This window comes from Tupaia chinensis, unplaced genomic scaffold (genome assembly GCF_000334495.1).
Source record: "Tupaia chinensis unplaced genomic scaffold, TupChi_1.0 Scaffold000234_1, whole genome shotgun sequence".
Classification (NCBI taxonomy): Eukaryota; Metazoa; Chordata; class Mammalia; order Scandentia; family Tupaiidae; genus Tupaia; species Tupaia belangeri.
The window spans coordinates 989143-1005517 of record NW_006159712.1 but is presented as its reverse complement, the minus strand read 5'-3'; the positions used below and the strand labels follow the sequence as shown (position 1 = coordinate 1005517).

Here is a 16375-nt window from a genome sequence, read left to right as displayed (position 1 = left end):
CTGTGAGTTCTAAGTGTCTCCCGAAAGGGCAGCAGGAAGTTGCCCATTGAGGAGCCTATCACTCTGTGATTCCCAGGAACAGGCCTGCTTTAGTATCCATACTGGGTTCTGTCACTGGTTGCCCCATGAGAAGCATAGCCTCAGAATAAGTGTGGTGCCATATTCCAGGGCTCAGTAGTTGGGGCCTTTGGTCAGTTACACCGTCAGCTGGAGAGCCGAGAGGTGCACTTTTAGGACCACACCACTAGGACTTGAGACCCTTATGTTAAGGTACATAGAGAGGGTCAACATCCCCTGCTGTTCCCAGGCCATACTGAACAGTAATGGCAAGCACATGAGACTGCACACCTTGGCTAGATCCACTGGACAATCTCTCTTGCCTCCCAAGCCCTAGACAATTAAGCCAGGACATTGCCCTTACGCTTTGCCTGCTCACTGGCCAACAAGAGGCAGAGTCTAAAGAGATCATTTTGGGAACAGAGAGCCTGGAGTGGGCAAAGGACATGTGAAGCCCAGTGCACCTTGGGGCAGAAATGGACATGGAGTTCTCAGTCAAAAAGGGGAGAAAGTACAACCCCTTACACCCCTCGTTTTGTGCTTTTCAACACTCTAGGTCCTAAAAAACCCTGCACTTGGACGGCAGCCTGGAGGCCTTTGGTGGCGCTGCTGCTCTCTGCATTGTCTGTGCTCCCAGCTTCTAAGACCCTGAGGGCTTTAGTATCTCCAAAGGATTTTCTAGAACTGAGCTGGACAGAGCAAATATGTGTAAACAAGCACTCGTGAACTCTGCCCAGGAACTGACTTTGACCTCTTTGCTAGGAGAAAGCTGCCCTCTGGTAGCACAGCTTACTTTTATAACTCAAGGGGAAGAAAGAGAAAGCTCTGGTCCAAGAAAAAGTCAACTGAGGCAAGGCCAGGACTAGAATATGTGAAAACAAGCTAAACAAAAAAGCACCCGAAACTAGAACTCCGGTGTGTTTCTGTTTCCCGCATTCTTCAGGAAGGGCAGCTAACCCTGATCACTGGCTCACTCTGCTCCAGCCACTTAAAATAGATGCTGTAACCTCCTCCGCCCAACCCCGGGCAGCAGGCACCTGTCTTAGCGCTGTGCTGCTCTAATAGAATGCCTGGCACTGGGGATGGTATAATGGACAGAATTTATTGGGGTTCACAGTTCTGGAGGCTGGGAAGCTCAGTATCAAGGTGCTATCATCTGGCAAAAATCTTCTTGCTATGTCTTCATAATGGTCAGAGGTAGGGCAAGAGGGAGCTCAACTCATCCTTTTATAATGGCACCAATCCCATCCCTAACAGTGGAGCCCTCATGGCCTAATCACCTCTTAAACATCTCACCTCTTTGTACTATTACAATGGCAATTAAATGTCAACATGCTTGTTGAAGGGGACAAATACTCAAAACCATACTAGCACTAGTAGAAGCTATAGCAGAGACCTTTGGTAAATTGCTCAAGGTAACAAGGCTAAGTGGCCAGCATGGGATTCAAGCACTTCTCTCTGCCTCGAAGTTCCTCTCTTGGAAGTTGCACCTTGCTACCTCAGGGACAGAAACCCACTTAATACCATAGGCCTTCAGCACTTTCCAGGGTCTGCCCTCAAAGTTCTTGCCCCTTTCCATCAAGTATTAATACTCAATTATTTTTAATTGCATTGGCTCCAAAACTCCATTTTCAAATTCCTACTTAGTTCTATGGCTTCATTTCCTTCGATTCCTAATTGGGTTGCTGTGTCTGATTCATACCGATGAGATGTTCTTAAGCTTCTTTTAAATTCCGCCTCTCCTCTTCCTAGTTAATGCATTGCTACACTCCCCTGAGGCACTCCCAGCTATTTATCACCAGAGAATGCTATTGCATCAATTAACCTGGTGAGCAAAGTTGTTTCTTCTCTAAAATTAGCTAGGATTACGGAAGAGAGGGGAAAGGAAAGAGAAACGCCATGCATCTGTCATGACATGATGAACTGTGCTGAGTCTGTGTGGATGACATTCATGGGTGCTTTCTGGCCGTCCTGGGCAGGTCCTTCCCATACGTGCCCTCTTGTGCCCATTCTGCAAAGATAAGGCCACATCCCTGATCTCACTTTACCCTCTCTATGACCTATCATGCTATTGGTGCTGTCCCCACTGAACAGATGAGAAAACTGCAGCTCTGAGAGGTTTAGCAACTTTGCCTATCGAGAGCTCACAGAGCTGGCATACAACAGAGCAGAGACTAAATTCTCATCTCACAGACTCAGGGCTGCTCTTCCACGATCCTAGTAGAGTAAGAGGAGTAAACTTCCCTGGCTGGCTTCGCCTGGCTTCTGAAAGAGACCTCGGTCTCTAGAGCTGGGACTGCTTCTCTCGAAAGTTTGATTCATCTGCTGAGTTTCGAGATTGAGGTCTAACAGAGTGTGTATACATGACCATGGGGGGGACCTTGCCACAATTCTAAATTGTTTATGGCTTCTGGAAAGCAAAGGAAGAGGAGGGAAAGTCAGGGGTCAGCCAGAGCTCAGCCACGAGCAGTCTTGATGCCATATGGTGGTAGGTTGACTTGGTCGAAGTGAGAAACAAGACACAGTGCATGAGCAGGTTATCTGCTCCCTGTCACATTTCTAAGCAATGGGTCCCCTGCAAGCACCACAGAAGAAATCTTCCATGGAAGAAGAAACAAATCTCTCTCCACTATTTTCTTTAAGAAATGCACTAGTTAATACAGTGTGGTCTCTTTTATGGATTAAAACAACTATGCATTCATGCATATTTTTGATCAAGAAGGAGGGATACTGTACACATAGTAGATTGTGAGAGAAAGATGATAGAAATGAGCTTTTTCTTTTTTATTGTTTAAATTTTCCTATTTTTTATATATCAATAGCACTTTTTTTAATGCACCAGTATAGTGTTAGGAACTCTTATGTTGGTGTTTCTGTGTGCGTCTTTTGTTTTTTTCTTCATTCTTAGGAGAACCAGTTCAGATAGCGCTGACTCTGGACGTTGCAAGTATTTCCAGTATTTCAGAGAGTAACATGGTAAGTGTCACACTCCTGGGATGTAACAGGGAACCGCTGTCTAGCTACTCAAAACAAAAGAAGGACTATGACCCTCCTCCACTAGAGACAGAGACACCGAAAGTTAGAGACCTATCCCCCAGCTAAAGACAGCAAACGATTCTTGTAGAACGGATTTCCTGAATATCAGGAAGAAAATGGATTCAAAGGTCAGAAGAAGTGAAACCAATGAATGGAGTGGGAACATTGGTGAGGAATAAAAATTGAGGAAAAAAAAAAAGAACCGAAGTATAATGAGGGAGGCTGGTGAGCAGGTAGTCATTCGTAGAGGGGTAGACAAGCTGATAAAAACAATCAGATGTGCGTCTCAACTGTCCTCCCACTTAAAAGGACACTAGAGCCAGCGTGATGGCACAGTGGTTACACAATGCTGTGCAACACTGAGGCCACATGGGAAGGTCCTGGGTTTGTGTCCTGAGGTCTTGCAGGACACACCAGGCGTGTACACGTGCCCATGTTGGTGCCTGGCTAAGACTGGGGCTGGATCATGGCTTGAAGAGACTGTTGGGGGCCCTCTCTTTCTCTTTCTCTTTCTCTTTCTCTTTCTCTCTCTCTCTCTCTCTCTCTCTCTCTCTCTCTCTCTGTGTGTGTGTGTGTGTGTGTGTGTGTCTCATGGAAGAAATAAATGAATAAGCTTAAAATTAAAAATGATACATCAAAGACAAGGTCAAACCAAAGGCAGTTCTCCAAGAGGGCCCACTGTGTAGTCCACGTAAATCCTGGACAACACAAGCACTTAGCTTCCCAAAAACTTCAACGGTTTGGTGAGGCCCTTGTGATGTAGGGCAGCACAAGTTTCATGCTAAGTTAAGGCCTTGAACATGGGGATTCCTTTTGGCTCTAGAAGTTCTTACCTAGACTAAATAAGACAGTCTGTTCTGTCTGCTAAGTGGAGTGGAGAGAAATTTCCGAGTCTTTCTTCATCCCCACGCACTCCCCCCCTGCCTCTCCCAGGACTACACAGCCACCATATACCTCCGACAGCGCTGGACAGACCAGCGGCTGGTCTTTGAAGGGAACAAGAGCTTCACTCTGGATGCCCGCCTCGTGGAGTTCCTCTGGGTGCCAGACACTTACATCGTAGAATCCAAGAAGTCCTTCCTCCACGAGGTCACTGTGGGAAACAGGCTCATCCGCCTCTTCTCCAATGGCACGGTCCTTTACGCTCTCAGGTACATGGCCACCTGCCACCTCAGGGTGGGAGGGGAAGCACTGGGAAAAAAGGCACAGTTGCATGCCAGGTAGTTTTAACCAGCTCTAAAACAGCCACTCTGTGGTCTCATATGTCTCACCTTACCCCCTTGAATCTTGGCCCTGTAAGAGAAGGGCCCTCCCCAATCAGTCTGGCTTAACTTGCATCCACCCGCCCTGTGCCAGGCCCTGTGCTGGACACTGAGGGTACGGGGCAGAGTGAGACCCTGCTCCATCCTCAGGACACAGACCTGTAAACAGCAGAAGTTCCAGGTGCTGGGGCGCGAGCTCGGGAATAAGCCAGTGGTGGGGGGAGATGGTGAAGGACACGCTCACATGATTCTGAACGCTGTCTTCAAAGGTAGAGAGACGGTAGCAAGGGAAGAAGCGAGGCCGATGGTAAGAGCAGAGGGGCCCGTTCAAGGAGCTTTTTTTCCTGGGACTCTGTGACCTTAGGCAAGTGACTGGACTCTCTCAAGAAAGTCTTGGTTTTTTCAGCAGTGAAATGAGAATAACAATATAAGGGGACTTCAAAAAGTTCTTGGGAAAATGGAATTACTTTATTTTTGTTTAAGAAAATTTTGAAACCCATGCACAGTGTTTTCATGATATGCATTTCCTATGAACTTTTTGAAGAGCGCTGGTATTTTCTGGTTAATAGGATTAATTGTTCAAAGGCACAGTGCGAGCGCGGGAAGCACTCAACTCAGGACTGCCTGTGGTGAGTGCTCTGTAAACAGGAGCTGTTATTCTCCGTCTCCCTTGAAGGAGCACGTGCTTCCTCAAGGGCACTGTGCTAGTAAGTACTGCCATCGTCCCCCAATACCTAGCACGGTGCTTATCACGTAGACAGCTTAAGGAAACATGATACCGAAGAAAAAGGAAGGTAAAGACCTGGCGACTGAAGTCTCCACTGTGAAGGCTTACCTGACATTTAATTGACCATCTCTGAGTGTTGAGCCCCCAAACATCTCACAGTGCCTAGTGCCCTCGACTTTCTCTGCGATCTGACGCCCTCGAAAAGGTGGGGGCCTGTGAGAAGAACTCAGCCAGGAACCCTGGCCTGCAGTCCCAGCTCTGACCCTCAGAGCCATGTGGGCTAAGTATGCCCCCAAGTCTTGTCAAATGGTGGCGATAGCGACCGTGAGGCGACCGTGAGCACTGTTCCAGCCCCACACAGACTTGTCAGAAAGATTACAATGCAAGACTGAAAACGAGAGTCTGTGAGACAAGCCAGTGAGTGGGCCTGCTCTGTGATGTTGCTGGGCACTGTTCCTCTGCATTGACAAGGTCCCTGCCTCCTCCACTCTGGACCCGTCGTTAACTGACTCTCCAGGTGTTGTTCAGCGCAGAACACCTCAAGGATGCTCTGGATGCAGGCTCCAAGCCGCACGCTCATTGCTAGAGTCCGGGTGAAAGTCTTCTTGGGGTGGCCCCTAGAAGAGAATGTATACTTTCTATAGCTTCCTCATAACACTTTTCAAAACCTCTTTTTCCTCTTAGAATCACGACAACTGTTGCCTGTAACATGGATCTGTCTAAATACCCCATGGACACACAGACATGCAAGCTGCAGCTGGAAAGCTGTGAGTATAGCCTAGAAGCCCCTGAGATGATTTTCCTGGGTGACTTAGATCTGAGCAGACATGAAGAATGTTCCTTACAGATGTTGGTTCACAAGGGATTCAACCCTTCTGACTATAGCTCCAGACAGGTTTAGAGACTCCTCAAAGAAAAGTCTTCTAACATTACATCTTTGAGGAGGAACGACTGTGCAGTAGTACCAAATATCTCCACTCACAAGTAGTCACAGAAGGAAAGGAATCGTTCCAGGGCAGTTAGTGGTCTAGACTGGGGCCCAGCACACCATGGCCCAGGTACCAGACCAGCACATCACCCGATTCTGTAAGTAAAGTTTCCTTAGAGCAGAGATGGGCTCTTCATTTATGCGCTGTGTGGGGCTGCTTTCCACTGTGATGTCACAGTCAGTTATTTGTGACAATGACCACACGACCCACAAAGTCTACAATACCAACCATCTTCTTTGCTATGGAACTTTTAAGAGGTTTTAAGAGCTTCTAATAAGCTAATTCTATGTGAAATTCCCAGAAGGAATAGAAACCTTTCCTGAATTTATTTAAGCATAAAATCTTGTTGCATAAGTACTTTTTGTGAGTGGGACCAGCAAATGGCATAGCAGTTACATCACTGGATTTTCACATGGCCCACCATGGTTTGAGTCCTAGACCTGGTGACTTGAAACTTATGTGGGGTACGTATGCATGTAGACTCAAGATCCTGGGAGGAGGATAGAGAAGGGATTGCAGCAGGGCCATCCTCACTGGAGGGGTGGGGTGGTGGTGGAGGGATTTCTCACTTTCCCTCTCACTGTCTCTCTCTCTCTGGCAAGTATACGTGCCCTAAGGCAAAAACCTCTACTGAAAAGAAAATACTCTGTGGGGCTATTTTATAAAACATATTTTAGTGAAAATGGATCTAGACTCGTCCCTGATACCTGAACTGTAAACATGGTACATAGGCCATTTATCTCTCTACCAATTCTCAAAGACACCATGACCCCAGCTGAGTTCTTCATGAATTAATCTATAATCACGGTCTTCACCCGACCCCCCTCACTCCAGCCACAGGCCCCTGGAAGCAGATAAAGAGGTCATAAAAGGCCTATGACCTTTTATCAGTGTCCTTTTCATTTGTCAGCAAGCATGCCCAGGATTACCTTTTAGTTCTAGAAGAGCTTTGTTTTTTCGTTTCTCTAGTGCAAAACACTATAGTTACTAGCAAGACTTCACTATCCATGGCACTAGGGAGGCTAGAGGAGAAAAACTGGTGGGAGGTGGCAAAATATGGCTTATGACCTTGATGTGCTATTGCCGTGGCCTCCTTAATAACCACAATAATAAAAAATGTTGAGCCAGATCCATAGCCTAGTGGTCAAAGGTGCCATATCCCACATGGCTGGCAATGGTTAGAATCCTGGCCCCCGTGACTTGAAAATATGCCAGGTGTTGGGGCCAGCAGATGGTGTGTAGGTTAGGGTGGCTGGATCCCACATGGCTGACTGTACTACTCCAGTCCCGGACCTGGTGGCTTGAAAAACACACCAGGCACATGTATCTGTGTGCCCACAACCCCGAGAAGAGAATGGAGGAGAAGGGATTGTGATGTGGCCATCCCCTTGGAAGATACTTTCTCACTTCCCTCTCTCTTTCTGTCTCTCTGTGTCTCTAGCCAGCACATGTGCCCTATAGAAAAAAATTAATAGAAAAATAAAAAGGAGAAAAACAGGCTAAGTCCATGTGTATGTATGCCCCAAATCCCAACAAGATGGGGAAGTGGAGAAGGGATTATGATGTGACCATGCCTCACTGGGGACCGGGGTGCTCCTCTCTCTCTCTCTCTCTCTCTCTCTCTCGCTCTTGCTCTCTCTCTCCCTCTGTTTCTCTCTAGTGAGTACACATACTCTCTGACAAAAAAATGTTCATAAAAATAAGTGTTAAGGCATTTGTTTACCAATTGCTTACTATGTGCCAGGCACTATAGTAAATACCTTTCAAATAATCCTGTGAGATAAATATTGTTTTCCTATTGTACATATATAGAAATTGAAGCTCATTATAATTTGGTAACTTTCCCAAGGGGACCCAGGAAATAGCCAACACTGGGACTTGAACCCAGGTAGACTGAGTTCAAAGTCTGAATGTCCACTAACTAACAGCCATAACTGGAGAGCCATGCAGGACTTGTTCCGTGGCTTCTTTGTGATCTGAGCTATATCTTTTTCCAAGCATACCATAAAGTGCTTTTAAATGGTAATACGGGGATAATGAAAAGCTTTTAATAACTTCTTTCCAGTTTCTCCAGTGCCCACTTATTATCATTTTTTCCCTAAATTGAATAACCATGTGATACTTTAGGATTTCCCAAATCCTGCCAGAATGTTAAAGTGAATTACAATGTGATTATCACACAGTGGTCCCAAACATATTCCTACGCTAGTTCCTCTCCATTACAACCAAAGCCAGTATTTTCCCTTTCTGTGTGTCCTAAGGTACATCTTTCATTTCAGTTCAGTATTTTAGTTCTACATATTGTCCAATAAGTCACCAGCTAGTCTGAATGGTTGGCTGAGCTCCGTATGTCTGTCCTTATTTAAATGCATATGATTCCTCTGTTCAACAGCTAAATGACTATTGAGTGTTAGACTCTGTGGTAGGTGTTTACAATGCAAAGAGAAAAACGAATTTCTAGTCTTCAAGAAGTCTACAGTTTAATAAAGCCTAGAAGACTTAAAATAATTATAACAGAACAAATGATAACAATAAAAAAGGAATGGTGGCCCAGCCTTGGTGGCACACACTAGTAGGTGCTGCTGCTTGGAAGACTGAGGTCCCATGGGAGGTCTGGGTTCAGTTCCCAGCCCACCCTGAAAGCCAGGCATGGCAGTGAGCACCTGTAGTCCAGCTATTCAGGAGACTTAAATTGGAGGATCGCGATACAGCAAGACCCTTTCCAAAAGACAGTGGTATTATGGAAGCCTGGGGGAATGAGAAGTTTCCTAGGGGAAGCACCACTTGAAATGAGACATGAGGAAATAGCTGGAGTGGGCCAGGAGGACAAGGAGTAGGCCACAGACTCTGCTAAGTCACAGAAGCTAGAAGGAACACAGCAGAAGTCAGAAATGGTAAATATGCAAAGCATTCGTTGACATATGTCACACAGTTGCTTCCAACTTTTAAAAGAGATAAATTGATAGATATAAAGCTTAAAACAGCAGAGCCAACCTGTGCCTGGACCCCACATGGCTGACTGTATGGTCCAAGTCCCAGTGCTTGAAATACACACCAGCAGCATGTGCACCTGTGCCCAAAATCCCAAAAGGAGGGAGAAATGGAGGAGAGGGGATTGCAGTGTGACCTTGTCCCATGCCAGGTGGTTCTTTCTTTCTTTCTCCTCTCTCTCTCTCTGTCTCTGACAAGCACACACATCCTCTGGCCAGGTTTTTTTTGTTGTTTGTTTATTGTTTGTTTGTTTTTAACTAAAAACTGAAAACATTATTGCTAGTATTTGGTTGTCAGGAAAGTCATGACGGATTTTTCTGTTTTTCTACGCAAAAAAGCATTGTGACTTTTCTGACCACCCAACACGTGAGCAGCTAAACCATAAACTTGGAATTTGCTTATAATAAAAAATGAGAATTTACTGTGTGTTGTGGTATGTCAAATGAACTCCGTGGCATTGTTAAATAATCTTCCTCACTCCTTGGTAAACCACTCTGAAACACCCACCACACTGAGGCACCTGTGACAGAAAGCTATCCCGGAGCTGATTTATTAAGGCACCGAAGCATGGCTTGAGTGGGGGGATGGGAAGCTAGCGGAGACCAGTGAGCGCTCCATGCAGAAGGACACAGTAGGCACCAGCCAAGACGCACCACCATTAGGAGGCAGAGCCATTTTTCAGAACCAGACATTTAATTAAAGACTGAGACAGATTAATTATCTTATTGATTAAGTGCATGCAAAACCTTCTTGAAGCAAGGCAGCTGTTTGGTGGAGAATAAAACTTGAGGTTATCCAAAAAAAAAAAACCTCATTTTCAGTCCCACACAGTAAAAGTAATTGCCCTGCACATGTCGTGGCTGGGCTCATCTCAAATCCCAGGAGCAAAATTCTCCAAGAAACTTCAGCACTCTGCTTGCTCAAATACCATTCCCAGTGAGCGGAGGAATGTTTGCTAGCGGTTATTTGGGTACAGAAACCTTACTAAGGGCTTATTCCAAGTGCATCCCTAGAAGAGAATTGATACCAGCCTACACTTGCCCACATCCATCCAGGGACAGAGAGCAGATGTTATAATAACATGAACATTTACTAACTGTAAAAGCAAAGTGTCCAAGTAGCAACTCATACTGCTCACTTTTGTAGCTATCTTTATTTCTTTGGGATTCTAGGTAGATTTGGACAGCTAGCTTTAGCACATTTTTGGGTGCTTCCAAGGGAAAGCCCACTAGCCATTTTTACCCAGAAATCCCATCACCTTTCCTTGTAGCCTTTGAAAGTAAAGGCAGTGTTGCTTTGTGGTTAAGGCCAGGCTGTGGTGCAGTGGTAGGAAGCATGGCTCCTTGAGGCTGACCCACATGGGAGGTTTCAGGTTTGTGTCCAAGGCCTCCTGAGTATGCTGGGTACTCGCATGCCATAATCCAGGGCTGGCTGAAGCTGGGGGTAGGTCATGACATAAGGACACTATTGGGGGTGATGTCTCTCTGTCTCTCTCTCTCTCATAGAAGAAATAAGTCTTTTAAAAACACTTGAAAGTCACAGCTACTAGACCAATGTGTTTTCCCATCACTCGATGTATGACTTTGGGTGAGTAGCTAACCTCTCTGAACCTCAGTTTCCTCATCAGTGAAGTAGGAAAAATAATAGCACCTGACTCCAAGAGTTGTGTTCTGACAGCTTTATTGAAGGTGTAATTTACTGACTATAAAACTTCCTCATTTTGAGCAGAAAAGTCAAAGATTTTTAGTAAATTTACAGAGTCATACAACCATTGCCACAGGCCATTGTCAGCGCATTTGCAGTCACTCTGCATTCCCAGTCACTCTGCACTCCCAGGCAACTACTAATCTACTTCCTGTCACTACAAATTTGTCTTTTCTAGATAGTTCACATAAACAGCGTCGATACAGTATAGGGGTTTTCGCGTCCGGCTCCTTTCACTTAGTTCGTTAGCGAGGTTCAGACACGTAGTAGCTGTGCTGTAGGCAGTTACTTTTATTGCTTTGTATGGATATATGTCCCACTTTCTATCTAATTATTCATCAGTTGATGGGCATTGGCTAGTTTCCACCTTTTGGTGGTTCTGACTGATGCTGCTGAGAGTATTTGTGTACAAGTCTTTGGGCGGATGAAATGTGATTTCACTTCTCTAGGGCAGACGCAGGAGAGGAATGCTAGGTCAGATGGTAAATGTATGTTTAAGTTTTTAAGAAATGCCAAACTGGTACTGTTTTCTGAAGTGGTTGTACCGTGTGGTGCCAGTAATGTTCCAGCGTCCTCGCCGTCTGTCATTGTCTGTCTTCTTTTATTGTAGCCACTCTAAGTGGGTGTGAGGTACTACCTTACTGTGGTTTTGATTTGCATTTCCCTAATGACTAAGGAAGTTGGGCGTCTTTTCATGTCCTTATTAACCATTTATAATCTCAGAGATATTTTGTGAGTATTAAATGGGGTGATAATGCTATACAGCTCTTACAAATATAATTACTTAGTGAATGATAGATAGTAGTATCATTATTGCCCATGAACTTAGGAATTAAACCTTCCTGAGGTAAAATCCTTGTTTTGCTTCTCTCTTGCCTTGTTATCCTGAGGGACTTGGGCAATATCTCTTAATCTGAAAGTTTATATGGATAAAGTGAGAAAATTATTAGAGTCCTTCAGTTCTAAGAAATAGCATTATAGGATAAAAGAAAAAGCTCTTGACACATATATATATAATGTAAGATGCATCCACATTTCAGAAAATATTCTTTAAATGTTCATATTAGGACTGAAAAAATATAGAACTGTGTACAGAAACACTACTAGCATAATGCATAAAGGATTTCAAATGTTTAATAAAAGGTAACATATTACTACTATCAGCTATATTAATAAGATAGCATTTTAAAAATATTTTATATCTATTGCCAGAGGGTATGTGTGCTCACCAGAGAGAAAGAGAGAGAAAGCACCCTTCAATGGGGCGTGGACATGCTGCAATCCTTTCTCCTGCATTTCTCCATCCTTTGAGGATTTGGGGCACATGTCCACACATATGGTGTGTGTTTTACATCTCCAGTGTTTGGATTCCAACCAGGCTTGCCCACGTGGTAGCCAGGCTCCTATACAGTGTTTAACCACTGTGCAAAAGGGCCGTCCCAAACACACTGCTTTGAGATTTAGCAAATACACATACTTACAGACACCAAAGAAGGCAGGTGACTGCAAGTGTTTTGGTTTTCACATTTATGCCACTGTGGAAATATGAGTGGATCAGTTCTAACGTCCTGAAAAATACCATCAGAGCTGTTAGATTGTTCTAAAGGGGCAATATCTGCCATAAGCCATTGAGCGTTCATGTACATGTGTTCAGGAAGTATTTAACTAATAAGGGAAGCCACTTCTAAAGATGTATAATCTGCCTCGGCTATACAGTGCTAAGCAGAGGACCCGTTCTCAATCAATGGTCCCAGCTGGTGGCTTCGTTCTGAATAGACATGGCAGTTTCACTTGATGAATCACACCGAGTTTAGCATGGAATCACTCTTGGACTTAACACCTAAGACAGAGCTCACGCTGTCTGTCTTTATCAATAACACTTTCCAGCTCAGTTCAGCCTGCAACCTCCATGCACTTACCAGGGCTGTTTTATTTGCCAGGGGGCTACGATGGAAATGACGTGGAGTTCACCTGGCTGAGGGGAAACGACTCTGTGCGTGGACTAGAAAATCTGCGGCTTGCTCAGTACACCATTCAACGGTACTTCACCTTAGTCACCAGGTCGCAGCAGGAGACAGGTAACTCACGTGACTAACTCGAAAATAAAAATAAGCGAACTGAGGTGGATTGCTGCACTCTGAGTCAGAAAGAGCATCTCCACTTTAGCCCTTTGGGGTCCAGTAGAGGTGAGGAGTGGGGGCTCTTGGAGGAGGGTTAGGATTAGGGCTGAGTGCTTCTCCCTGCTCCACGCCCACTGAGAAGTGACTCTCGGAGTCGGCTCTGACACCTAGCACTGTTTATCTCTGGCTTGATTTCAGTAACTGCTGAAGTTCTGGGCCTCCCACGTGCATAAAATCACATGTGTGTCTAACTGGAGCACTGGTTCTCCGCCACCAAAGAATGAAAGTGAGAACAGAGCTCACAGGTGAAGAAGACAACCACAGTGCCAGCATAAACATACTCATGTAGCAAGCTGAGCAGGGAGAATTACTTGTTCATTTCCTTCGCCAAGGTTGGAGCTCTTAATCTTTGGCATCTTCTGACAGATATTTTCCAAAAGACTGGATTTTATACCTAAGCAATTGGTATTTCCTTTTCACTTCCTCATGGTAATATTAAGAATATTTATTCTCGTCATTATTTGCATCCTGAAAGAATTGCTAAGTATTTTCTTTTTGGTTGAGCCTAGATGACATTATAAAATCCTATGTGGAACACGATCATGACTCCATGAAAGTTAGAAACTGAAAGCTATGAGTAAAGGAAAAGCTGGAAGGATAAGTGTTTCTCACCTTTCTCATTTTCCAAAATTTAAATAGTATTACTTTTATAATGGACATATAAATTACATTTAATTTTCTTAAGAATTATTTTATTTTAACTTTATTTTTATTTATTTGACCGGAGAGGAACAGAGTGAAAGAGAGAGAGGGAAAGTAAGAAAGCAAGCCGCCAGATCTGGGACTTGAACTGCTGTCAACCATGTGGGAGTCTAGCGCCCTTTACCACCACACTACCTGCTGGCCCCACAATTTTTAAAAAACAAGTTTTTTGGTTATGCTGCCATAGTTGACCAAATCTGGATTCTCCATCTCAGTTCATGTAAAAAAAAATGGCTTTACTTTTCTAAATTATTTAATTCCAGGTAGCCTACAGCTGCTTTAGAAACAAGAGTAGGTCATTATTTGGTCAAACATTACTTCTACGTGTTTTTTGAAACATCTACTTTTAAAGTTAAGAGACTAAAGCAGGATGTATAGACTAATAGAACACTCATAAATCAAAGGACAAGAGACCTGATTTTTAATATTGCTTCTAAAATCAATTATGAATCCTTATTCAAGTTACTGAAACGCCTTGTGTCTCAATTTCTTCACCAATGGAGTGATCTCTAGGGTCTCATCAGGCTCTAAAATTGCATGTTTGTATTGTCTACTACATTCTTCTAAGAATGCTTCTGTCATTTATCCATTTGATAGTATAATTTTAAATTCCAGGCTTTAATTTGGAGGTGACGTGGGGTTGAGACTGCTCCTATCTGCTACCCTGTTTTTCCCCCCACCTTTTCCACTCTGAGCCAAACTTCTATTCCCAGAAGATAACTTCTTCACCCGTCCCTCCAGCCGAGTGCTGACCACTTCTGTTCTACGGGCTATTTGCTTACTGCCCCTGAATAGGAGCTCTGCAGAAGCACAGTGTGGTCTCCAACCCATGGGCTTACCTTTGTGCTGCAGCAGCCTGTTGGCCACGCAGATGTCCATTAACAATAGCTCTCTGTTGCTTATGTTCCCATATCTGGAATATACTGATAGTCCCCCAACGATGGTCCTGAAGGACTATATCATCTGGGGCACCTATGAAATCATCAAAAATTAAATTATAGTGAATAGGCTTCTTAGATCTATTCCAAAGTATTCTTGAAAGATGCACGGGCACAGATCATCTTCATTAAACAGGTATTTACTGGACAACTGCTTTGCGAGTACAGAACTGAGAGATTCAAGTCTCATCCCAAAAAGATTCACTGTCTTATAAGGTAAAGATCAAGGAAACCAGTATAGATGTTCCTCAACTTACGATAGAGTTATGTCCCAGTAAACTCATCATACGTTGGAAATATACTAGGTCAAAATGCACTTAATACACCTAACCTACTAGACATGCTTAGCTTAGCTTAGCTTAGCTTAGCTCACTCACTTCAATTGTGCTCAGAACTCTTACATTAGCCTAGGCAAAATCATTTAGCACAAGGCCTGTTTTATAATAAAGTGCTGAACATCTCATAGAGTCTATTGAATAGTGTAGTAGCACTGAAACACAGACTGTTATACAGGTCCTCGAAATACGACTTCTACTGAATGCACATGGCCTTTGCACCATCTCAACATTTAAAAAAATCTTAAGTCTAATCATTGTAAGTGTGTAGTTACCATCTGTAGTTCCAGTGCTGCAGGAATATTATGAGAGAGAGAACGACCCAAGGAGGAGAATATGAGCACCTCCATGAATCCTTTTCTATGCAACAATGTGTTCTGTGGAGACCCTAATGACAGTTCATAATTAACTAGATGTTGGTGAAAAACAGAGAGCTTAATGTGAATCTAGCCAAGGGGACCCAGTCTATGTGAACGAACATGATTCCATTTCTCTTATTTACCCTGTTAGGAAATTATACAAGACTGGTCTTGCAATTTGAGCTTCGGAGGAATGTCTTGTATTTCATTTTGGAAACCTACGTTCCTTCTACTTTCCTGGTGGTGTTATCCTGGGTTTCATTTTGGATCTCTCTCGATTCAGTTCCTGCAAGAACCTGCATTGGTAAGCAGCTTCAACACATTTCCAAGAACTCAGTAATTGGGTCCTTATTTTCTCCCTTCTACTGTTGCTTTCATTGGTATTTAGCAGGCAATTCTAGGAGTTGTTTTCCTTTTTTTTTTTTTTTTTTGGAGAGGTTTTTGCTATAGGGCGCATACACGCAGCAAAAAGACAGAGACAGAAAGCAAGAAATCAACCCACTCCCCCTCCCAGGGGGATGGCCACGGGGGGGGGGGGGATGGCCACGCTGCAATCCCTTCTCTTCCATTCTCTTCTCAGGATTTTGGGCACAGACACACATGTGCCTGGTGTGTTTCAAGCAACCGAGTCCAGGACTCAAACTGCAGTCAGCCATGTGGGAGTCCAGTGACATGAGTATTATGCCATCTGCTGGTCCAGAAAGTAATGAATTTTTTAACGTATTTTTTTACAGTGACAGAAAAGAATAACTGCGATTAGATCGTTTCTTATTTTGAGTACTGATCACCCCCCTCTAAGGAGAAGACAGAAAATGAAATATTTAGCAAACTACACCAGGGGCAGGCCACGTAGCCTGGTGGTTAAGGGTGCTGGATCCCATATGGCTAACTGTGCAGTTCTAATCCTGGCCCCAGCAGCTTATAAAGCACACTGGGGGGAATGGTTACATTGCTAGACTCCCACAGTCAACTGCAGTTCGAGTCCCAAACTCAGCAGCTTAAAACTCACTCTGGGTGTGTGTGCATGTGTGCTCAAGATCCCAAAAGGAAAATGGAGGAGAAGGGATTGTGGCATGGCAATCCCCCTGGGGGGGG

The 16375-nt window shown here is 44.2% G+C and overlaps 1 protein-coding gene across 1 annotated transcript in view; it reads left to right on the top strand.

The window, feature by feature from the left end:
• The window catches only part of GABRP (gamma-aminobutyric acid type A receptor subunit pi), a 27188-nt gene that overhangs the window by 7514 nt on the left and 3299 nt on the right, over positions 1-16375 (top strand). The window contains exons 4-8 of the mRNA XM_006148352.2: positions 2966-3033; positions 4027-4244; positions 5767-5849; positions 12707-12844; positions 15432-15584. Coding sequence (XP_006148414.1) covers positions 2966-3033; positions 4027-4244; positions 5767-5849; positions 12707-12844; positions 15432-15584 — 660 coding nt within the window. The remainder of the gene's footprint in view (positions 1-2965; positions 3034-4026; positions 4245-5766; positions 5850-12706; positions 12845-15431; positions 15585-16375) is intronic.